This window comes from Desmodus rotundus, chromosome 1, assembly GCF_022682495.2.
Source record: "Desmodus rotundus isolate HL8 chromosome 1, HLdesRot8A.1, whole genome shotgun sequence".
Taxonomy (NCBI): Eukaryota; Metazoa; Chordata; class Mammalia; order Chiroptera; family Phyllostomidae; genus Desmodus; species Desmodus rotundus.
Window position 1 is genome coordinate 134,761,036 of NC_071387.1, and position 25,558 is coordinate 134,786,593.

Consider the following 25,558-nt stretch of genomic DNA (forward strand, 5'->3'; position numbering starts at 1 on the left):
CTCTGGGCCCCTCCCCCACGTACAGCATCACAGCACAGCAACCAGCGTTACCCCGCCCCGGTGAACACCTAAGGCTCCGCCCCTTAAAGTAACAGACGCGCCAAGACAAAAGAAAAAGAAAAAAAAATGGCCCAAATGACAGAACACTTCAAAGCTCCAGAAAAAATAAAACTAAGCGAGGAAGAGATAGCTAACCTATCACATGCACAGTTCAAAGCACTGGTTATCAAGATGCTCACAGAATTGGTTGAATCTGTTCGAAAAACAGATGAAAAAATGAAGCCTATGCTAAGAGAAACAAAGGAAAATGTACAGGGAACCAATAGTGATGAGAAGGAAACTGGGACTCAAATCAATGGTGAGGACCAGAAGGAAGAAACAAACATCCAACCAGAAAAGAATGAAGAAACAAGAATTTGGAAAAATGAGGAGAGGCTTAGGAACCTCCAGGACATCTTGAAACGTTCCAACATCCGAATTATAGGGGTGCCAGGAGAAGAGGAAGAACAAAAAATTGAAAATTTATCTGAACAAATAATGAAGGAGAACTTCCCTAACCTGGCAAAGGAAACAGACTTCCAAGAAGTCCAGGAAGCTCAGAGAGTCCCAAAGAGGCTAGACCCAAGGAGGAACACACCAAGGCATATCATAATTACATTACCCAAGATTAAACGCAAGGACCTACATCCAAGATTACTGTATCCAGCAAAGCTATCATTTAGAATGGAAGGGAAGATGAAGTGCTTCTCAGATAAGGTCAAGTTAAAGAAGTTCATCATCACCAAGCCCTTATTATATGAAATGTTAAAGGGAGTTACCTAAGAAAAAGAAGATAAAAAATAGGAATAGTAAAAATGACAGCAAACTCACAGTTATTAATGACCACACCTAAAACCAAAACAAAAGAAAACTAAGCAAACAACTAGAACAGAAACAGAACCACAGAAATGGAGATCACATGGAGGGTTGTCAATAGGGGAGTGGGAGGGGGAGAGGGGGGAAAGGTACCGAGAATAAGTAGCATAAATGGTAGGTAGAAAATAGACAGGGGGAGGGTAAGAATAGTGTAGGAAATGTAGAAGCCAAAGAACTTATAAGTATGACCCATGGACATGAACTATAGGAGGGGAATGTGGGAGGGAGGGGGTGGGCAGGATGGAGTGGAGTTGGGGGGGGGAATGGGACAACTGTAATAGCATAATCAATAAATATATTAAAAAAAATAATAAAGCTCACTTTGTTGGTATAGAAAATGTCCATAGCACAGTGTGCTATACAGTTCTTCTGGAGGAAAATGAGAATTAAAATTCAAATAAGTTTTCCAGGGATTCAGTGCAATTGGCAGACCAAGCCCAACCTGGATCCTCTGATATTTAAGTACAGTGTTATTTCCATAGGACGAGAGCATCTTCCTGCTCTGTCCCACTGTATGGAGCTGCCCTCTGAGAACAAAAGCTCTTCGTGAACATCCTCAGATGGTGGGGCTCTGATTGCCTTCTGGACGTTTCCTACACCCCCATCTTCTGCTGTTTCCTACACCCTCATCCCCAACGTGAGACTTCCTGCTGTTTTAGGTATTTGGCTGGGGCTTGAAAGCAGAGCACAATGGGTATTAAGTGCCCACAAATTCTACCAAGGTACTAGACCGTCTACACAGAACTTGTTAGAAAGTGGCCCATGTTGGTTCTATACCACTTAACCCATCACCACCTCAAGCCTATATGTAGAGAAGGTTAGTAAATTAATAGGTGAGGACTGAAGAATAAGAAATTTCTTGAGGAAAATTTTGGAGTGCTATGCTTTTCCTCTCCCATTTTTTTTGCGGAGGAGAAGGATGTGCTCATTTTCAAATTAAGCTATGTGAATGGGAATTCAAAGAACCATCCAAAGAGCTCAAAGGTAGAGAAATTCATGCCTGACTCCCACTGAAAATGAAATAGCTAAAGACTGGCTGGTATTAGCTGGGAAGCAGAACAAAAAGAGAGGACTTTATGAGTGATGGCTCTTACTTCTAGTGTTTGATGGAAAAGGATATGAGATTTTCCTTACATTAAGAGGATGTGGAGTATTATAGCCAAGTTTGAGCCAGGATGGCATGACCCCATGAGCAATAGGTTGTGTTGGACATTAATGAGAAGAAAGCAGCTGAAGAGAAGCTCAACAGGTGGAATAGCACCTTAGTGAAGAATAAGAAAGTGGTAGATATTAGAACAACTCAAGAGAGATAGAGCTGATACTTAGGTATTGGCCATCAAGAGGACAATATTTTTTTTAGATTAAAATAGTATCAGTCAATTCAAATGTTTTGCCCATTTTTTAAATTAATTTTTTTCTATTGCAATGTATGGTTTCTTTATATATTTTTCTAAAGGTGCACATAAATAGGTGCTCAACATCCTCAATTGTCAGGGAAATGCAAAGCAAACCACAATGAGATATCATTTAACACCTGTTAAGATGGATGGCTAACATAAAAAAGACGAGAGGTAATAAGTGTTGGTGAGAATGTGGACAAAAGGAACCCTTGGGCCATGTACAATATGTATTGGTACAGCCATTATAGAAGACAGTTTGGAGGTTCCCCCCAAAATTAAAAGTAGAAATACCCTATGTTTTAGCAATTTCCCTTTTGGATATATATATCCCAAGAAAACAAAATCATTATCTCAAAGAGATACACACCTCCAAGCTCACTGCAGCGTTATTCACAATAGCCAAGACATTGAAAAAAAACCAAAACAAAACCCTGAGCAATTGATGAATGAATGGATATGTGCTCTACACACACGTACACATATTACATATGTGTATATATTGTAATGGAATATTATTCAGCCATGAAAACAAGGAAGTCTCACCATTTGTGACAACATGGATAAGCTAAGTGAAATAAGCCAAAGAAAGGTAAATACTGTATGATATCACTTATGTGTGGAATCTGAAAAAACTGTACTTGTAAAAACAGAGTAAAATTGTGGTTACCAGAGCCTGCTGCTAATGTTTCCTACCACTGCTATATACTCTTAGTAAATGGCAATAGTTAAAAATATATAATTGACTTCCCTCATGAGAAGAACAAGTAAGTGCTTCTTTTAAAGTCTTCTCAAGTGTTAGTGAAGAAAATGTTCTTTCGTCCTTGATACCATAGGGGTTTTTTTAAGGGTTTAAAGGAACATTAGCATAAAGCTGCTGATTTTCAAGGATATTTTCAGCTTCATATTTCTGTGATAAAATTCTGTGATAGAAGACAGATGTGGCTAAATTACCAGAAGATGCCACTGAGTAGGAGATCCAGAATAGGAAAAAAATGAGAGAGAAACATAGATGGGAGAAGTATAAACAGACATAAGAAGATACTCCTCAGCTCTCTCTGTGATATGGGCAGATACCACGAAAAAGGTCCAGGCCTTCGTTCCAGTTGATACTGGGTGGGCTTTGCAAGTCCTTCTCAATAACGGGCCGTGGCCCCCACTGCCAAAGACCTGCTGTTCTGAAGACTCTAAAGAGGGACATGGCCAAGAATGGTGATTAGAACCCAAATATGGCTTTTACTTATTATGTTCTCTACACTTTCCTTCCTTAAGAACAAAATCTTTTTTCAGATTAATAATTTAATAACCATCATTATTTTGTGCTAGGCATTCTACTAAGGGTTTATATATATTGTTCTATTCCCTAGTAACTGAAACGAATCCCAACCTGAGGCGGGATCCGTGTGCTGTGGCTACAATAGACAAATACACATGGACTACCGAGTCCTGTGGAGGAAAAGGGACAGTGCAGCCACTCTCGCAAGAGGAGAACGTTCTGACCCTTGCCTTGACAGGCTTTTATTGCTTTTCTGGGCACATTACATTGAGGATGACCCTCATTTACTATGCACAGGTTCGCTTTAGGCTGTTACAGAAAACAAAGGAGAGGGTGTTGCTAATTACATAAAAGAGGAAGGATATTTGCAAATGTAAAGGGAAAAGTGGTTAAGCTGGTTACACTGGTCCTTGGAAGGTTCATCATAGATTTTAGGAAGTTACTTTAAAGATATGCAGTAACATTTGCTACCTCAGTTCAGGGTGAGGGAGTTTTAGCAAAAAGCAAGTCTCATAGCAGCCTATGTACAATGCAGGCCTGATTCCCCACAGGAGAACCTACCCGTGGGCATGGATCCTGCCCACCAACCTTGCCCCCCACTGGCTTTTCCAAGTGGGGGCTGGGCCACATTTCCCACGCTTAGAACTGTTCCCCATAAGTCACTACATTTTTAGATGAGTCTCAGAGACATAAAGCATCTTGAACAAACAGAAGGCTTCAGGATTAAGAATCAAACTCAGAAGCTAGACCCCAAAAAGCATGTTCTTAGCCTCAATACTAAATCACCCTGTCTCTTGGGTTTAAGTATATGGGGCATTAATATCTATCTCTCCAGATTCTATACTCAATTCTACTGTCATATTCCTAATTTACTTATTAAACACATAATTCTTAAATCGGAAGCAGGTGGTAAAGACGTATTCTTATTTTCTTCTGAGTATATCTTTGCTTTATTAAGCTGTATCCCATTCTCTGGGGTGCCTAGTCTTAAAATCCATGTGGCTAAGTTAATTCAAGTAACTAAAGTACCAATTGAGAGATAAACTGTTATAAAACCTGTTATTTAACAAAACAGTACAAAAAGTAGTGGTTTTCATACATCTATTATCCAATTCTTAACATTTTCCAGAAAATAAAGTAGCAGAAACACATAAATAGAAAATAAAAATGGAAATTGATGGAAATAATAAACTTCTAAATTCTAATTTCAGTTTGTTATAGATGTTCAATGAAATTTAATAGCTCTAAAATATTGCTAATTTTAGGAGCTACATATAGTTGTGTATAACTCATGCTTCTTTTAAAGTGAAAAATAGGCCATAATTAAAACAGTTATGAAATAATACAGGCCTCATGACAGTAAGAAGTAACTGAGAATCACATAAAGCCTAATATTTTGTATTTTCAAATAATTTTGATTTTTAGGGCTAATTGTTACATAAAAATTAATGAACACCCTTTCTGAAATGAATTTCATAACTATCCAATGCCAGAGCTATCCATTGACCGAGACTTTGAGGTATGAAGTGGTCAATGGAGAGAAGGTGAGCGGTGCGTACCATGCAGCTAATGACCCCTCACACTTCACTCACTGGTCAGGGAGTCTTCCAGGTTAAGCCCAGTCTAGTGTTACAGAGCAGGGCAGGAGGTGGTTCACAATAAATTATTACAGAAAGGATTCCCCCTTTCTGTCTCTGGAGGTTCCTTCCCCCACGCCCACCTGCTAGGTTTGAAATGCCCGCCGCCAGAGGAAAGACGTCTCTCAATGCCAGAGACTGGTGAAAAGGAAAGGAATTGTTTATTTAAAAGTTACACAGACTTAGAGTAATGGCTTAATGTCTTCAATAAGATACTGAAGTCCTTTACAATACCCACAGATGCACAGTCCTTCCATCTCCCTGTGCCCAGTCCGGGGTACCGTGTCTCAGGAAAGAAGTAGAAGTCCGTGATTCAGGCCCCCAGCACCATCAGCTGTGTGGCTGCTGCTTTCTCCAGTTAATCCAAAGCCATGCGGCACCTTCTCATGGCCCAGCAGCAAGAGTCCTTCCTCCCCTTTCTTCCTGGCAAAGTCTCTCCTGCTGCCTAAGCCGCGTGGCAAAAAGAAGCACTCCAAAACCTTGTGGTCCTCTTCCTTTCCCTTCAGAACCTTGTGGTCCTCTCTTTACTTCACCAAAGCTGCCTGATCCTGGCCCTCTTTCTTTCCCCTCAGAACCTCGTGGTACTCTCCTCTTTTACTTCAGAACCACATGGACCTCTATCTATCTACTTGCTTCAGAGCCTCGTGGTTCTCCCATTTACTTCAGAGCCACGTGGTCTACTCCTCTCTATGGCTGCTGGGCCTAGGTTTAAATCCCAGCGCCCATCTTCCTTTGCAGCCCCATTTCTGACTCCTCCTACAGTCAGTTACACCTGCCAGCATCCTTGTATTCTTCTACCTTTTCTGGGCTGCCATAGTAAGTCTGGGCAGGTGTGGCCCCATGGCATGGAGCCAATCATCTCCAAGCTCTCCCATAGGCCCTGTAACCAGGGGGAGTTGCTTCCCAGTCCCATCTTGGGTGGAATTTGGTCCCATCCCCCTGGCTCAAAGCATGGCCACAGCTACTTAACACATCCATGAAACCAGTTAAAGGTTATAGATATGTTAAATGACTGTGCCAGGGGTTAGCTGCAAAGCTCTTGCTACCCAAAACAGCTCTGAATGGCCCTGTTCCATGTGTCCCATCCCCCCTGGCTCAGGCCTGTGGGGGTGAGGACATCCTATATACATTTTTCTAATATTTCCTGGACACCCTGAGCTCTGGACCCCATTACAAATCCCTTCTTGAGGCCCTCCTCTTGGCTGCACCCTGCTTCACTAGCATATACGATTGGTACGGGAAAACCAAAGCCAAGCATAGAATTTCAAAGCAGTGTTTCTGTTATTTTTCTCCTGATGTTTTATTTTTGAAATCACGCTGTTATAAACTTGCATTTCAACTTGCATATTTTCAAATTTTCATTGTTAGGACATCTACACATCATCTTTGAAGGAAGTTCATAAGGTTTGTACAATTTCAGATGAGAAATCTATGAAAAACTAAGAAGACTCTAGGAGGTTCTTATACATATAAATAGGGAATCATTATCAGAATATCTCACTCTTCTTTTTTCTCCAATACTTGCCTGAGAAATATATTGGAAAGAAAACTACCCTTTGGTGTAAGGTTCATCCTTGTGTTTCATTTTTCTTGCTTAAACATTAAAAAAAGTGATTAATATTTACAGAAGCCTGATTTTTAATTTGTAGCTCTGAGCTCCTTAAGTCAAGTTTTTCATTTAATGTCAGTATACTGGTGTGATGGAACTTAGTTTTGTATTTTATAACCAGACACTCTTCCAAGTGTTTCCACATTACAAAACTTGAACCAATCACTGGACTCCAGCAGTTTAGGATTCAACTGATGTCTAAAAGGTTAATAATACCAAGGCCGACAACCACATGAGTATCACTCTTAGGAGAAAGAGTGGAAGCCACTGAGACTAGGATTTTGCAGGTCTTTTTACCATATGCAGCAGAAACATCTAGGTGGAAAGAGAGTATTGGAATAGTGTATTCTGCAAATTGGATGGAAAGTGTTTGCCAGAAGTAAAGTGCCCCACACTTCAATAATGCAACCACAAGAGTCTATGTGTGTGAATGTCTACTTAAAGCTTTGATATACATCCCACGAAAATTAAAATGATATTTGTTTTTATAATATGTGATTGAAATTCATATTATTTTATTTAATATGTCTTGATAGGGTATTAAAATACAGTTTTGACATTATAAATATATGTGTGTGTCTATGTATGTATCTTGTACAAACATGATTAATTATGTTGTATGTGAACACATATATCATTTTTATCAACTGTTCCTGGCCTCCCGTCATAAGGAACAATCTGTACTATCAACAAAATTGGACCTTAGGTAAGAATCTCTCAAACTAGGTCATGTCGCTTATTGTTTCTGATGCTTTGCGGTTACGTGAATAAACTAAATGATTAAAAACAAAAAAGTTCATCAAAGATGTAGATATGGCAGTGTTTATAGAGTCAGCTATAGTTCCATCACAACATGCACCAAATGTATCCAAGTAACTCGAATCGCTTTATTAATGTTTTGATGGTGCATGTGTGTGTAGGGGGAGGGGGACTCCTGTTTCACATCTCCCCTTAAGGGGTATGACTATTTATAGCAAAACTGTAGTAAGTTCAGATGAACCAAGAAATATAAATATTTATTTTCACGCTATCTTAGGCCAGAAGAAATAAAAATATAATTAAGTACCCAATCGAACATCCGTAAACAAATAACTACCTTTTCACACTGTACTTTATTCCAACAGCTTTATAATGTGTATCCCACATCGTGGAAATCATCTGTCAATGAGGCATGGATCTAGTTAATTGCTAGTCATTACAAATGATTTTTTGACACAGATACTCTTTTTCCCTTTTTTCCCTTCTTCCCTTCTCCTTCCTTCCTTGTCTTTTGTGTAAATAAATAAACCTCAATTTTTGTGTTATTTTTTGCTTGTTTATAATCCCCTCTTTGCATATGTTCCTGAAATTTTCAAGGAAAATACATGTGAAGAAGTGTATTGATTTTAAAATCAAGATGTGAAGAAGTATATTGATTTTAAAATTTAAATGAATATTTTTAATCAAGGATGTTTTGTAATTTGTGCATGCTGGAAGACACTGCTTACGTATTTCAAACTGGAGATTGTTAAAAGTCACAGTTTATGAAACTGTTGTCGCTGATGCCATCTGGATGCTTGGCAGTATAAAAAGTTGGGACACATACATCAGTTAAGGCTAATTTCTCATTCTGGGAGGTCGTAATGAAACTCCCTGTGGTAATGGGTCTATATATATAAGGAAAGAACATTGTTCACATCTGAAGGGGGCAACAGAGGCAAGTGAAGTACGCAGCAGTTTTATTGGCTATGAGATGAGGAACAGCTAATAAAGTTATCCCTGCATGACCGTGTATGAGAGGAGGGTCAAGGAAGTTGAGTGTTAAATTACCTAAGGAAATATTTCAAAGAAAATCATAGACTTACATGGAGTTTGTCCTCATAATTTAGATGTAGGATCTTAGTGTTTTAAACTCAGAACTGAACTTTACTTGGGAAAGTCAATGTTCAGGCAGGATAAGACAGCTATCCGTGTCTCTGAGCTTGAATTAAATGTCCTTTGGGGCACAATTTAAGAAGGAGCTTGGGAACACGAGGAGTGAAGAATCTACTGTACTGTTACCTACCAGCTTCCATATTCACTAGTTGCATGTTTATACCACGTCAGACTGGCCCGTAGAATAAGGCTGCGGTCTCCACCTCCTGGTGTCATAATACAGAATCTCACAGGTTCCTGGGAATTGCGTTAGAGGCGCCATTCCCAGGGTGATTTTCAGAGGTCTCGAAATGGCATCTCCATTCTGTCTTTTCTCTTTGAGATGAAAAGAACCACAGTCTCCATTTTTTTCCTTGGTCCACATTGCCTTTACATCCCAAATGGATATGCATAGTCAAACAATACAATAGTCTCTCCAAAATAAGTAGCCTGTCACTTTCACATTATTGTGATTCACAAACCTTTCTTTTTTAAACCACCAATAACTCTTCTATTATTTATTCCTCATCCATGAACTTTGATGTTTGAAAAAAAGCCTATAGAAAATTTACTCATAATAAATAAAAGCTTAATTTACATTATGTTTCCCTCTAGATAAGAGTCAATTGGAGATTCTGATAATCGTAAGTAGAGTCAAGGGCAATAAAATCCAGAAAATCATGAACAGTTTATTTAACCTTTCTATGCCTCTTCCTCATCTCTGATGAATGGGAAAACCATGGTACCCACATAATGTCACTGTGGGAATTAAACATGTTCATATACATAGAGCATTCAGTATTACTAGAAGAGTGCTTGCTACTCTTAATATTTTAATTAGCCTATGAAGATTTACAACAGGTAAATGTGTGACTTTCATAAAGTTTTATTTTCTATTACCATTAGATCTTTTGACAAATAAAATGAAAATTCTTGGGTCAAGGAGGTCTCAGATCAAAAATCACTGTAATAGCATGTACATCCCTGGAGGACAGGTGCTGAAATTACACTGATTATCATATCCCTGTTCTATGTAGTATGTGTTTTTATACACACTCAGTAAATTTGTTGGTAAGTTTATATTTTCATGATATTTTGAGGCATATATTATGTGCATGCATCTATTCTAAAAGGTTCATGATGAAATTTAGTTTAAGGTTTTATGATATACACTATTTTAACTAGTCATTTAACTTTTATCATTTAAACTAATCACATTTTAACAAATTGTATCACTTACAGTTAACACTACTTTGCCAAATTTTTTTAGCAGTGACAGCTGGAGGAATTGTCCCAAACTTGAGTGAAGCATCTCTTTAAATAACCAAAAGAAAAATAGTTAAGAACAGAAACTGGAAAAAATTAAAGATGATAAAAGGCACAATAAGCCAATCTTGGGCTGCTTCTATATCCTAGTGATTGTAAATAATGCTGCAGTGAACATAGGGGTGCTTATGTTCTTTCAAACTAGGGTATTGGGTTCCTTTGGATATATTCCCAGAAGTGGGATTGCTGGGTCAAAAGGCAGATTCATTTTTAATTTTTTCAGGTATCTTCATACTACTTTCCACAGTGACTGCACTAATCTGCATTCCCACCAACGATGCAAAAGGATTCCCCTTTCTCCACATCCTTGCCAGCACTTGTTGTTTGTTGATTTATTGATGATAGACATTCTGACAGGTGTGAGGTGATATCTCATCGTGGTTTTAATTTGCATCTCTCTGATGATTAATGACATTGAGCATCTTTTCATATGTCTATTGGCCAACTGTATGTCCTCTTTGGAGAAGTGTCTATTCAGGTTCTTTGCCAATTTTTAATTGGATTGTTTTGGGGGTTTTTTGGTGTTGAGTTTCATAAGTTCTTTATAAATTTTGGATATTAACCCCTTATGAGATGTATCAGTTGAATATGTTCTCCCATTCTGTGGGTTGTCTTTTCATTTTGTTGATGTTCTTCTTTGCTGTGCAAAAACTTTTTAGTTTGATGTAGTCCCATTTGTTTATTTTTTTTCTTTTGTTTCCCTTGCCTGAGGAGATATATTCAATAAAATATTGCTACAAGTAACATCTGAGATTTTGCTGCCTGTTTTTTCTTCCACAATTTTTGTGGTTTCGAGTCTAGCATTTAAGTCTTTAATCCATTTTGAACTTATTCTTGTGTGTAGTGCAAGAATGTGGTCCAGTTTCATTTTTCAGCATGCATTTGTTCAGTTTTCCTAACACCATTTATCAAATAAACTATGTTTAGCCCATTGTGTGTTCTTGTTTCTTCTGTCAAATATTAATTGACTATAAAGGTGTGAGTTTATTTCTAGACTCTCTATTCTGTTCCATTGATCTCTGTCTGTTTTTATGCAAGTACCATGCTGCTTTGATTACTATGGCCTTATAGTATAGTTTCATATTAGGTAATGTGGTTCCTCCAATTTTGTTCCTCTTTCTCAGGATCACTGTTGCTATGTGGGGCCTTTAGTGGTTCCATATAAGTTTTTGAAATGTTTGTTCTTGTTCTGTGAAATATGTCATTGGTATCTTGATAGGAATTGTGTTGAATCTATAGATTGCTTTGGGTAATATAAACATTTTAATGATGTTAATTCTTCCTATCCATGAACATGGTATGTGCTTCCATTTATTAGTAACAACAAGTGCTGATGAGGATGTAGAGAAAGGGGAACTCTTTTGCCCTGTTGATGGGAATGCTGACTTTTGCAGCCACTGTGGAAAGCAGTGTGGACATACCTGAAAAAATTAAAAATGGGTCTGCTTTTTGACCCAGCAATCCCACTTCTGGCAATATATATGAAGGAACCCCAAACACTAATTTGAAAGAACATAAGCACCCCTATGTTCATTGCATCATTATTTACAATCACCGAGATATGGAAGCAGCCCCAGTGTCCATCAGTAGATGAGAGGATAAAACAACTATGGAACATTTACACAATGGATTTCTACTTGGCCATAAAAAAGAAGAAAAGTTTACCTTTGCAACAGTGTGGATGGATCTGGAGAACATTATTCTAACTGAAATAAGTCAGAGAAAGACAAATACCTTATCATTCACTCATGTGGAATCTAATGAACAAACTGAACTAACAAGCAAAGTGGAGACAGAATCATAGATGGGGGGGGATGACAGCTAGTGGGTGGGGGAGGTTAGGGAGTGGAGGGATTGATCAAAAAGGAGAAGGGCCTCATGGACATGGACAGCAGTGCAGTGATTGCTGTGGTAGGGGGTGTAAAGGGACTAAATGGTAATGGAAAGAAAAGCAATAAAGATTAAATTAAAAAATAAAGATGCAAAATTTCTCATTTATTTCATTAAAATGCTGTCAAATACTCAGACCAAGCAATCAATGTATGTTAAAAGGGAAGAATAATTCTGGTGGCTGTTCCTCAGTTTTCTTCCTCGTAAATCTCAAAAGCCATGTATACCTTAGCCAGTTTCAGAAACAAGTTTGTTTGGTGCAGAGGAATTTTCAGTTTTAGCTGTTAACCCTAGACGAGTGTTTCTCAAAATTTAATGTATAGCTCAATTACCTAGAGATCTTATTAAAATGAAGAACACTTCAGGATATCCACAGTGGGGCTCAAGATTGTGGGTCTCTAACGAGTTCCCAGTTAATGCTAATGTCGCTGGTCCCTATCACTACACTTTGAGTTACAAGGTTCCAGGAGATTTCTTACCTGAGGTTTAAATGTCATCAGTATTATTTTATAGTCACCTCTAACATAGATTGTTTCCTAGTGCTACTTCTACAAGTCAGTTTATCTACAATAAAGATGATTTGAGTTTCGAGTATTCCTCAAAAAAAATGTGCATCAACTAAGCTGCCTATGGCTATGCTCCACCTTGATGGTGAGAGAAACTGATGGTTAAGGATGAAGATTGGGCAGTATCAGATGAGGACTATAAATCCTTTAGAAATAATTGTGATATTAGTGAATAGAAATCCTATATACAAATACTGTAGGACCACATGCCAAACTCTCCTTTTTACTTTAAAGACATAGTTATTGTCAAAATATGCGGATCATAAACAACACAACTCTAAATAACCCATGGGTCAAACAATAAATCTCAAGAAAAATTAGAAAATATTTTAATGTAAGTGAAAATAATATTTATTAAATTTTCTGTGATGTGCCCTGTCTGGTGGTGTGGCTCAGTTGGTTGCATGTCTCCCGGAAAGTAAAAGGCCAGTCAGGTCACATGCCCGGTTACAGATTCGATCCCTGGTCGGGGCATGAGTGAGAAGCAACCTATCAATGTTTCTCTCCCATATCACATCTATGTTTTTCTCCCTCTCTTTCTCCTATCCTTCTCCCTCTCTCTAAAAATAAATAAACGGACAATAACCAGAGGGGAGATGGGAGGGGATAATGGGGGGGAAATGGTGAAGGGTTTTCAGGAACAACTATAAAGAACACACGGACAAAACCAAGGAGGGGTGGAATCGGGAGGGAGGTGGGGATGCCTGGGGGGGTAGACAGAAAACTGTACTTGAACAATAATTTTTAAAAAATGTAAAACAGAAAAAATAAAAATAAAGATAAATAGGTAAAATCTTAAAAATAAATAAATTTTGTGGGATGCGGCAGAGCAATGATTAAAGGAAAATTTATAATATTTACTGTATATATTAGTAAAGAAGAAAGATTAAAATCAATGGTCAAAGTTTCTACTTTAGAAAATTAGGAAAAAAAGTACATTAAGCCCAAAATAAGCAGAAGAAAACAAATAATAAGAATTTGAGCAGAAGTCAATAACATTGAATACAGGAAATCAATAGATAAAATAAATGAAAACAAAAGCTTGTCCTTTGAAAAGATCAATAAAATTGATAAGACTCCAGTCAGCCTAAGAAAAAGAGAGGGAGATCACAACTTTTTAATATCAGAAATAAAATAGGAGACATCACAGATGACACGATCACCTAGGGAGAAAATCAAACAGAACTGGCCACACACACAAAAACAGACAAACAGACAGACAAACAGCTCCTGGAACTAGTATGTGATTGTAGTTATACTGCAGGATACAATGTTAAGGTGTAAAAGTTATTTTTCCCTGTGTACTAGCAATAAACAAGTGGAGTTTGAATTTTTAAACTCAGTGCTATTTACATTAGAAATCCAAAAATGAAATACTTAGGCAAATATCTAACACAATATGTACAAGATCTATGTAAAGAAAACTACAAAACTCAAATAAATGATATCAAAGAAGAAATAAATAGGTATTTCATGTACATGGATAGAAAGACTCAATATTGTCAGATTGTCAGTTATTTTTAATTTGATCTATAAGGCAATGCAATTTCAATCCCAGCAAGTTATTTAATGGATGAACTGGTTCTAAAGTTTATATGGAGAAGCAACAGACCTGGAATAGCCAACTCAATATTGAAGAAGAAGAATGGCAAGACTTACTAGAAAGCTATAGTAATAAAGATAGTGTGATATTGGTGAGAGAATAAATAAATAGATCAATGAAATAGAATAGAGAGTCCAGAAATAGACCAAAATGTGTATAGTTAACTGATCTTTGGCAAAGAAGCAAGGCAATACAATGAAGCAAAGATAATCTTTTCAACATATGGTGCTGGATAGCTGGACAGCCCCATGAAAAGAAAAGAATGTTGACACAGATATTGCACCCTTCTTAAAATTTAACTCAAAGTGGATCAAGAAACATATATAAAGAGCACATGGACAAAGCGAAAGGGGGTAAGTTTGAGGGTGGGAGGCAGAGATGGGTGGGCCAGGGGGTCATGGTGGGGTGAAAATGAAGACAGCTGTACCTGAACAACAATTTAAAAAAAGCATAACAGGTAGGTACAAAATAGACAGGGGAGGTTAAGAATAGTGTAGGAAATGGAGAAGCCAAAGAACTTATATGTATGACCCATGGACATGACCTAAGGTGAGGGAATGCTGGTGGGAGGGGTGTGCAGGGTGGAGGGGGATAAAATGGAGAAAGAAAATGGGACAACTGTAATAACATAATCAATAAAATATAGTTAAATAATTTAAAAAATGGATCATACACCTAAATGTAAAACACAAAACTATGAAACTTCTGGAAGAAGACAGAAGAAACCCTTGATGACCTTGGGTACGGTGATGACATTTTAGATATAACACCAAAGACACGTTCCATTAAAGAAATAATTGATAAGCTTGACTTCATTAAAATGAAAAACTTCTGCTCGTGATTTGTAAGATAAATCAAGAGAATGAAAGACAAACCACAGACTGGGTAAAATATTCTGAAACATACCTTATAAAAAACTATTATCCAAAATATATGAAGAATTCTTAAAACTCTAAAATGAGAAAACAAACTATCCAAATAAAAAATGGGCCAAAGACCTTAACAGAAATCTCACCAAAGAAAATACACAGATCGCAACTAAGCATATGAAAAGATGCTCTGTATCACTTGTCTTCAAGGAACTAGAAATTGAAACAACAATAATATACCACTACACACCCATTAGAATGGCCAAAATCTGGATGCCGACAATGCAAAATGCTGACAAGAACGTGGTGCAATGGGAGCTCTTATACATTGTGGTGACGGTGCAAAGTACTACAGCCACTTTAGGAGATGGGGTAGAGGTCTCTTGTGAATCTAAACATACCGTTACCATGCGATCCAGCAATGGTGTTCTTTGGTATTTACCCAAAGAATCGAACACTGATGTCTACACAAAAACCTATGCACAGATGTTTATAGCAGCTTTTTCAAATGACATATTGAATTAAAGCTTTATTTAATTGCCAAAACTTGGAAGCAACCGAGATATCCTTCATTATGTGAATGGAGAAACTGCGGTTCATCCAGACAATGAACATCATTCAGCATTAAAAAGAAATGAGCATCAAGCCATGGAGGAAACTTAAATGCATATTACTAAACATTAAAAAAAGAACCCCTGAAGATCCTCCAAACTGTATGATTCTAACTAAATGACATTCTAGAAAAGGCAAAACTATGAAGACAATAAAAAGATCTTAGTTGCCAGGGTCTGTCAGGGAGGGATGAACAGGCAGAGCACACAGGATGGTTAGGGTAGTAAAAATATTCTGTATTATATCCTAACATTGAGTATATGTCACACATTTGTGCAGTGTTATAGAGTGGGTACCAAGAAGAATAAACCATAACATAAACTATGAACTTGGTAACAAACGTACCACTCTCATGGGGGATTTTGAAAATGGGGGAGACTGTGCATGTGTGGGACAGGGAGTTTATGGGAAATCTCTGTGCCTTTCCCTCAGTTTTGCTGTGGACCTGAACTGCTTTTTTTTAAAAAAAAAAATAAAGTCTTAATTTTAAAAATAATTAGCTTATCATGGAATATTTAGAAATGGGATTAGAGACATTTTTACTTATCTTTCATGTTTTCCGTTAAGAATTCTTGATCTAATAACTTCTCTCATTACAAACAGTGCGAAAGTGGTGTCAATAATTTCCCCTTTCCCAGGCCTGCAGTGTCAGAGCTATGTATATTTCCACATCTTGTCTGCCAGACTCTGCCAATGATTCTGGCTTCCATCGCACTGGCCCAAGTCATTACCATCTGACACCTGAACCATAGCCAGAACCCACACGTGGTCTTATGCCTCTGGTCAAGTTTGCTGCTTATTTCACTTGCACAGTACTTTTTCCTTCATCTTCTTACTCTGCTTGTTTTGACCATTCCTCTCTTGAGCCAAATAATTCTAATGGTCTTCTAGATAAAATCTAAAATCCTTTAATTATCTTTCAGAAATAGTTATAATTTGATCCTACAATACCTTCTCAGATGCATCTTCCTCCTTTCCTTCCCCTGGGAAGGACATTCCTTCCCAGCCCGATGCTTATGCTCACGCACCTTCTGTGGCAGGAAGACTAACATCTCCAACTCTGTCCTCCAGGCCCACTACCCCTGTAAAAGATGCCTGTATCTTAATCCCTTTAAACTCTGACTATGTCAGGTTATATGGCAAAGGACATCAAGGTTACAGATGGAATTAAGGTTGCTAATCAGCTGACCTCAAGAGGGGGAGATTATTCTGAATTTTCCAAGTAGAACCAATATAATCACAAGGATTCTTATAGGTGGAAGAGTGAGGCAGAAGAAAGTAAAAGAGATGGCAGTGTGAGAAGGACCCAGCCTGATACTGTTGGCTTTGAAATGGTGAAAGGGGACCATGAGCCAAGAAAAGCAGGTGACCTCTAGAAGCAAGAAAAAAAAATCTCTAGGGCCTCCAAAAAGGAGCACAAATCCACTGACACCTTGATTTTAGCTCAGTGAGAAATATTTTAGACTTTTGACTTCCAGAACTCTAATAAATGTGTGGTGTTTTAAGCCACTAGGTTTGTGGGAATTTGTTACAGTAGCAATACAAAAATAATGTCTTCTACTAAATTCACTCTAATTGCATACAGCACATTCTACCTTTAGGTATTGGCTACTTACATGTTTTTTCTCTTTAATTATATTATAAACTATTGAGAGCATTCAATAAACTAAAAATGGGACTGCCTTTTGACCCAGTGATTCCACTGTTGGGATTATACCCTAAGAACCCTGAAACACCAATCCAAAAGAACCCATGCACCCCGATGTTCATAGCAGCACAATTTACAATAGCCGAGTGCTGGAAACAGCGTAAGTGCCCATCAGTAAATGAGTGGATAAAAAAATTGTGGTACCTTTACACAATAGAATACTACTCAGCAGAAAGAAAGAAGGAAGTCCTGCTCTTCATGGATGGAACTGGAGAGCATTATGCTAAGTGAAATAAGCCAGGTGGTGAAAGACAAATACCATATGATCTCACCTGTAAGTGGAACCTAATTATTAAAACAAACAAAAGAGCGAAGTAGAACCAGAGGCATGGAAACAAGGAACAGACTGACAGGGACCAGAGGGGAGGGGCAAAGAGGATAAAGTAGGAAAGAAGGGAAGGGCCTAATTAAAGAACAAATATAAACGACCCATGGACATGGGCAACAGGGTGGGGATTGACTATGGGTGCAGGGTGGGGTGGGTGGGGCAGGGGACAGCAACAGGGGAAAATTGGGACAACTGTAATAGAACAACAATAAAATAAATAAATACTCTTGAGAGCAGGGTGCTAATATACTGCACTAAGAGCATGTTTATATACACTATGTAAGATTGGATATGGCAGATGCTTGGTTGTCTTTCATGATAATTTGATTATGTTGGGTAATTTTTAAAAAAACTTCCGGTGAATATCCACCATAAAGTCCATGGAGAAAAGATACAGCTATGGTCACACTACATCACATTTACTTATCAATTTGCCTAGTCAAGGAAATTTGCCATCTTAATATGGTTAATACAAAGAGCATCTCTGAGAGATTCCTATGTCAACTTACTAAATCAGGAACTAGTGAGGCCAGCAGATTTGTGTGTGATTAAGTAGTTATACAGAGGAAGAATGCAAGTTTATATTGATCATGGTTGTCTGATTTCAAGTTCCTGAACTATTCTAATTTCCAAAATACTTGCTACAACAAGATTAAATGAGCCATCCAGTCCTGGGCCCAGCTCTATGGATTTAATTTACATATGAGCTCCTATGATTCTTAATAGACCCTTAGAAGGCTGCAGTATATTACAGTCGGTGATGCTCTGGAGAGTGTATCTAATGAGTATGAGGGAATCCGTAAGTCTACATATTGGGGGAGGGAAGAAAAGTAAATGAGAGGAAAACCCATTTCTTTTATTTCCAATGAAGAGCTAATTTGACTGCAAATTACGATGGCCAGTAAGTGCATCCAAGTGCTATAATTGGATTTTTAAAATTATTTTCCTTAATTACAAAAAAATATGTTTTTCAATAACACAATTCAGTCATACTTATTGACTAAAATCCAATATTTCAATCTAATTTATCTCCCTTTTATAAAGACAGCTACAGATTTAAACACCTGCAAGATGCAAGAGATGAACCGGTGCCTCTAGAATCTCCTGGCAAACCTTACTCACTGCTGCCCGGGCTCCACGGCGACAGAGTCTCTGGAAGTGCAGCCACGCCTGCGCTCTTCCTAGTAGTTCCAGTTAGTTCTAACGTGCACACACTTTTCAAGGCCACTGGGGTGAAAGTTGAAGGTGTATTCATTTTTTTAATGTCTTTTTTATTGTTGTTCAATTTTAGTTGTCCCAATTTCCCCCCATTACGCTCCCCCACCCTACCCGTCCCCATCTCCTACAATTCAAGATATATTCCTTTTATACAGTCAATCTTCCTTTCTCTCGGGTGGAGTACAAAACAGAAAAACAAAAGATTTCATCAGTTGGTGAAACTGAAAGATAACCATTTTTCTGTGGCACTACAAAAATCAAAGGTGTTAAGGTACATAACTGCTGCGTGGTGCATGCTTAACGAGAATAGTTTTCGTATCTTAATAAAAAATATATGATATTTTGGTGAGGTCCGATATGAAATATCAATCACTAAGGGACATAATGTGTTCATAAATTTATGTTCTATAATGCTGGAGAAATATTGGCCTTCACTGTGCACCAGAAACAAGTATTTTTTGAAGTTATGTGGTTGTATTCTTTTTGTGTACTGTTGGTTTTGGCCTCTATAGTAAATTCTGGGCTCAAAAATACCCTATAGAAAAATTAGGATCAAGCATAAAAAAAAAAAGTAGCCATCTACTTCATGGATCAACTATCCATTTATTTAGAAGAACTTTTTTGTGAAATTTCTATGTTCCATGAGACATTTTTCTATTTTAAACTAAATCTGTTTGTTAGAAATACAATAGTAAACGTAATGATAGGATATTTTAATAAAAACATGCAGAACATTAACACATTTTATCTTTATATTTCCATTTTAACATTGAAATTTACTAATTTAAGATTAATCCCTATAAGAGAGCAATAATCATAAGTGATGACAAATCGGTACTATAAACCTACAGTTGAAAATGAGAGAGTTTGGTAAAAATTCCAGGTTTCAACTATTAGAAAATGTATGGTGATTTATGAAGAAAATATTCCAAAAGCTACTTCACATTGAAAGGTCAAAAGTGAATGAACCTAAATGTCAGAATAAATTATAAACAATAGCACGAGATGGGCCATTAAGGCTAATGGCAATCAAAAAATGCTCCCATAAACTGTGAACACAGATGTCATTTGGGCATTGAGAATACTGTGTGTAAATGTGAACCTGCTTTATACAGAAAAAGGAGTTCTTAAAAGTAAACCTATTGTTTCTACCAAGACACAGTAGTCCGCTTCCTCCTAGATACTCACTCTTACAACTGGACATTCCTGTCGTAACACAAAAACAAACAGCAAGAGATTAAAAGCCTGGAAGCCTAGGAACCTCAGGACTTTCTGAGTGGCAAGCTGATGAATTATGAGTTTCCTTACTGCCTCTCCTGTATCTGGGAAGAACGCATCACTGAAGCCAACAACCTGGAACTGTCAATAGGTACACACAGACACAGAAAAAAATAAAAGAAAAACAAGCCTGCCTTCCTTAGCTGAAGGACCAGGAGAGGAAAAGCCTAACAATAGAAAACCTTTTTGCATTACCTGCCCTAATTCAGCTGAATACAAACATAAAAATGTGCACACACATACCATGATTTCTGTGGGGATAGGGGCAGTCAGCCTGGCACCCTTACTCTTCCCCATGGAAGCAGGGGCATTGCTCTAATCCCCAGCTGATTAGCAGGGCACAGATGGGAGCTGTTCTTCCATCTTCCACCTGGTAGGAGTGGGCAGTGCTCCAATGTAATGCATCCTCTGGTAGTGTGAGCCCCAACCACCCAGCTGCAATGAGACTTAATAGTGGGCTTCAAACATCCCCCCTCTATAGTATAAGAGGTCCCAGTGGGAAGCCGAGTCTCTACCAGATCTGTCTTCGGTAAGGATGAACAAGGCCGTGGTACAAATCAAGGTTAGTAAGCACTTCACAATGGCCCTACTTGTGTCAACTCCCACCCTAACCTGGCTGTAACAAAACTGGCAAAGCAGAGTTCTGAAGGAGACCTCATGGGCATTCCCACTCCTCTGGTCAGCAGGTCCCGATGCAGAGCTGGACTCCCATCCGTTTTTTGCATCAACGAGGCAGAATGAGATGATGTGAAGAAAGGTATTTGATACCCATCCCTTGTGTAAACAGGGCCCATTAGAGGGCTATGCCTCAATCCCCACCTGAATGAAGAGGCCAGAAGAGGTAGTAGGAGGCAGAGCTACTGGGCATACTACTTCCCTCTCCCTTTCTCTGGTTTCGGATGCACGAGTGGGTGCTAAGCGTACAGGAGCAGTGCCAAAGTAGTGTGAGTCAGGCCTCCATATGCGCCCTCCCTAGTGTCCACAGTGCCTAGTAGGGAACCGATCCTATACCTCAGCTTAGGGGCAATGAGGTGTGGAGAGTCAGTGCCCCACTCTGGCCTTTAAGCAGGTGTGAACTGGGAGCTGAACTTCCACTCTAGCAGTCTGCACATTGTCAGTGTCCTCAGTGACTCACTTTTACCAGGGTAGTGACAGTGGCATCTTGCTTTTTTTTCACACATGCACTCCCTTTGTCTTTCTTCCTCTGTTCATATACCTAATTCATATTCCACAGGAAGCTAATCATACACCACACACACACACACACACACACACACACAACCCTCTTACTACACCTCAACAGGGGACTGAACACTAAGAAAAAATGGGGTACAAAGGGGATACGAGTTTCCATAAGGTAATATCCAAAATGTCCAGGGTACAATAAAAAAATCACTTGTCCTTCCAACCCCTGGCAACCACTGATCTTTTTATTTTCTCTGTAGTTTTGCCTTTTCCAGAATGTCATATAGTTGGAATGATAAAATGTGTAGCATTTTAGATTGGCCTCTTTCACTTAAAATGCATTTAAGTTTCTTTCATGTCCTTTCAGGTCTTGATAACTCATTTCTTTTTAGCGCCAAATAATATTCCATTATCTGAATGTACCACAGCTTATTTATTTATTACCCCAGTGAAGGATACCTTCTTTGTTTATTGCCACATTATGGCAATTATGAATAAAGAATCTATAAACATCCATGTTCAGGTATTTTGGGGGTATAAGTTTTCAGTTCATTTGGGTAAATGCCAAGGAGTGCAGTTCCTGGATTTTATAGTAATAGTATGCCCAGTTTTGTAGGAAGCTGTCCAACTGTATTCCAGATTGGCTGGACCATTTTGCATTTTAATCAAAAATGAATGAAAGCTCTTGTGGCACCAAATGCTGATTGGAAAAAGGCAGCTACATGCCATTTATGTAACATTTTCTAGATAACAAATTATAGAAATGGAGAACAGGTCAATGATTGCCAGGGGTCGGCAGCAGGGCTGGGGTGTATTGTGGAAAGGAGGTGGCTGGGACTATAGAAGAACAACTCCAAGAACCGTGTGCTGATGGATGTGTTCTGTGTCTTGAGTGTGTCGTCGTCAATATGCTGGTTGCTCTGTAGTAGTATAGCTTTGAAAGATGTTACCTTAGGGAGAAACTGGGTAAAATTATGTGAAATTTCTCTGAATTACTTTTTCCAACTGCATATGAAACCTCAATTATCTCAAAAAATCTTAATTTAAAAATTAATCAGCTACCCCTACCTCATAAAGATAACAGATAAAGTTCACTTTTTGGCATAAATTCATCTGAACTTGTGTTTACCTAAAAATAAATATCATATGCATATGAGCTTATCAGTTTTCAAAGCAACTTTGCAACTTCACAAATGTTAACTCATTTAATTCTTCCAACAACCCCATTAGTTTTTATCTCTTTTTAATAGATGATGGAATAAGAGGGAGAATGCCCAAGGGGAGCCTGTACGTGGCAGGCAGGGTAAGGTTCAGTCTATGTACACACATCTTCCTTTTCTCACAAATGCTTTGTCTTTCTTCCTCTGTTCAGATAACTAATTCATATGCCAGGAATGACCTTCTTTGTCTAGATTTATTGCTTATAGATTTTTACTCTTGCTATGTGGCCATCTGCTTCTTCTTAGGCATATCTCTAGTGCCCACATTCGCCATCTGGGACTTCTCAGCTTCAGCCCTCCGATCGCTCTTCCCTGAGCCCATGGCCCCCCTAGCTCCCAGTGGGCCTGGGTCTCGGACCTGGTCAGTCCTAACACTTTTTCTTCACAGAAAGCTTCTCCTGAGTCAACAAATCCCCCTCGCCACAGCTGGCTCAGGTCTTCTCTCCCATCAGGCTGTGCCAAAAATAAAGCACACATTTCTCCAAATGCATTATTTGCGTCAGTATGTGGAATAGAAAGACTAAATTGCCCAAGGTACAAAAGTGATCCTCAGTTGTAGTAATTGACGCCTACAGTCATGCCCACTTATGGAACTCGAATTTCCATTTGGTGTGCCAGGCTTCTGAGGAATGTCGAAAGTGCTTAAACATTTGTGAATAGCAGTAGGAAGAAATGTAGTTGGCCCAAAGAGAGAACTTCTTTACCAGTATTTTAGAACTCTTATATTCAATGTTACAGTTATAGTTAGTATTCTTCAAGACTTCCAATTCCTAAAAGGGATACCTTTTGAATTACATGACATTTGGATAAATCATAATATTTCTTTAATATGTGTTATACATATATAAAATCAATATTACATGTAACATTAATGAAGCAAGAAATGTCAGTCCTAAATCAAGAGGTCAACTGAGATTATAGTCAATATTATCTATATTTTTGTTTTGTTTTTAGTTTCATTTTTCAATGGTTTAGTGCATATTATAAATAAGGCTTGGTAAATCCAGTTCCAATTTAAGAAAACATACTTTTTGATTGAACACCTTGGCATAAAGTTGCTCCTTTGCATGCCAAATTCTGGCATGTATTTTTTATCTCATCATTTTATCATAAGATCAGTCTCATAACTCTGGTAATAAGTTGCAAATTTTGGGTATGCACTGACTTCTCTTCAGAGGAAGTATTCTAAAAGCAAGTGGTTGTTTAATCATAAAGAAATAAGCCACTCCTTCATATATTTGCTGAAATTTTTAAAGTGTGTCTGTCCACAAACTACCAAAAATGCTTCCATAAAAGCACATATTTTTGCACATATTTAGATTTATAAAATAAAGAGGTTAAGATTGTTATAATCTAAAATGAGCAGGTATTTTATATAGTGCTATATAGTTTGAGATTTTTAAATATTTAATAACAAGACAACTTATAAGATTGTCTATATGTTTATATCATTTTTATTTGAAGTAGTAGTTACAAATTATTTAGCACAGAAGAAGGAAATGTTCAGAAACTACTCTAATCTGTTTTATTTGCACTTTTGTCAATAGTAAAGCCAAAAGCTTCATTTTTTCCAACACTAGTTATTCACTAATTTTCCCCATTTCTGTTTGGTTATTTCTTGTGTTTATTGGACCAAGAAAAGATTATTTTTACCATGGATAAGTATTTACAACTATTTTAAAGAGAAGTGTTGGATTGGCAGCTGTCTAGGGAAATGTGTGTATTTCTATTTTTTTTCCTCCACATAGCTTTGTATGCTGTTTCACAGACTATCATGTGTGTGAATTAAAATGAGGTGAACTTAAGAAACAATTCTCAGGAGAGCTCATTTCATTTCATTTCACTTTTTTGAAATGCTTTCTAGAAGACAGGAGAATGCATAGTGCAGGGGTTAGGTGAGTAATCTTAAGAGATCTGTACCTCTAATGCACTCAGAGAAATGATAATATTTTTAAACTTTTTTATCTTGATAGAATTACTGAGTTAGTTTGAAAACAAAGAACCCGAAAGATCTCTCTATTGAAGCTTTAGCTCCATTTGTGCGAATGGACCATTGTGTCCAGAATCATTATCTTGGCCCCTTTGCTAACACGATGTGGAAATTGTTCTCTCTGACTCCCCCAGTAGCCTATCCAGTGACATCTCTCATTGTAGTTTGAATCAACTCATCCTTCCAAATACAGACAATGTGTTCACTTTTCTCATTTAACAAAACATATTGATATCTTCAATGATCTGGCCAAGGTTTGATTTCCATTTCTACATCCCCCCTCATCTTACTCAATTTGGCTAGCTAACATCATCTGGATTAAGTTTACATGTTCCATAATTCCTAGTTTCACAAAGGATGTTGTTCAATATTTACATTGTGTAAAGTTTGGATGCTTTATATTTGGTTATATGTTCCTTGAGGGAAGGTATTATATTGCAGTTATCTTTGTATCACTAGTATTGTGGAAGATTTCAAGAATCTTCCTCAATAGCAAATGCTCAATAAACACTTATTGAAAGAAAGATGGGAAGAATTAATAGTCTGTAGTAACTTGGGAATAGTTGGGAAAATGCGATTACCTTTTCTTTATTTTTTCCTGCAAAAAGCATTATTGTTTCCATTTGGTCCAATGCATGGGAGAGGGTTCCAGGGTGGTTAAAAGGAAGCCTAGTGGTTTCAGGGAGTCTCAAGTAAAAGCCAGACACCAGGGGGATGCAGAGGGACACCTTGAAGGCCTCTGGGCTCCACAGGCTCCTAGTTGTACTTGAGGATGAGACTTGAAGAGATACTCGCCCAGCCTGGTGTGAGGCCAGCCTGCTGAGGTTAGTCAGGTGGTCACCCATCTTCTTGATGAGTTTCACCTGCTCATCCAGGAAGTGGTTCTCCAGGAAGTCACAGAGATAAGGGTCTGTGTGGGTAGACCCAGGGCGTGCAGATCCAGAAGGGCCTGGTTGAGGTTCTTCTCCAAGGCCATGGCGGCTCTCATGGTGTCCTAAATTTCACCCCACTCATCTTGGATGGCTTCTGCACTTCCTG

The 25,558-nt window shown here is 38.1% G+C and overlaps 1 protein-coding gene across 4 annotated transcripts in view; it reads left to right on the plus strand.

The window, feature by feature from the left end:
* LOC112307160 (uncharacterized) overlaps nucleotides 1–25,558 on the plus strand; it is a 748,094-nt gene that overhangs the window by 454,792 nt on the left and 267,744 nt on the right. For 3 of the 4 annotated variants that reach the window (XM_053911039.1, XM_053911035.1, XM_024563270.2), the window contains one exon: nucleotides 18,674–19,203. The exons of the other annotated variant lie outside the window; for it this stretch is intronic. In XM_053911039.1, coding sequence (XP_053767014.1) covers nucleotides 18,674–19,185 — 512 coding nt within the window. In that variant the 3' untranslated portion in view covers nucleotides 19,186–19,203. Of the gene's footprint in view, nucleotides 1–18,673; nucleotides 19,204–25,558 lie in introns of those variants that run through there. 4 annotated transcript variants of the gene reach the window in all.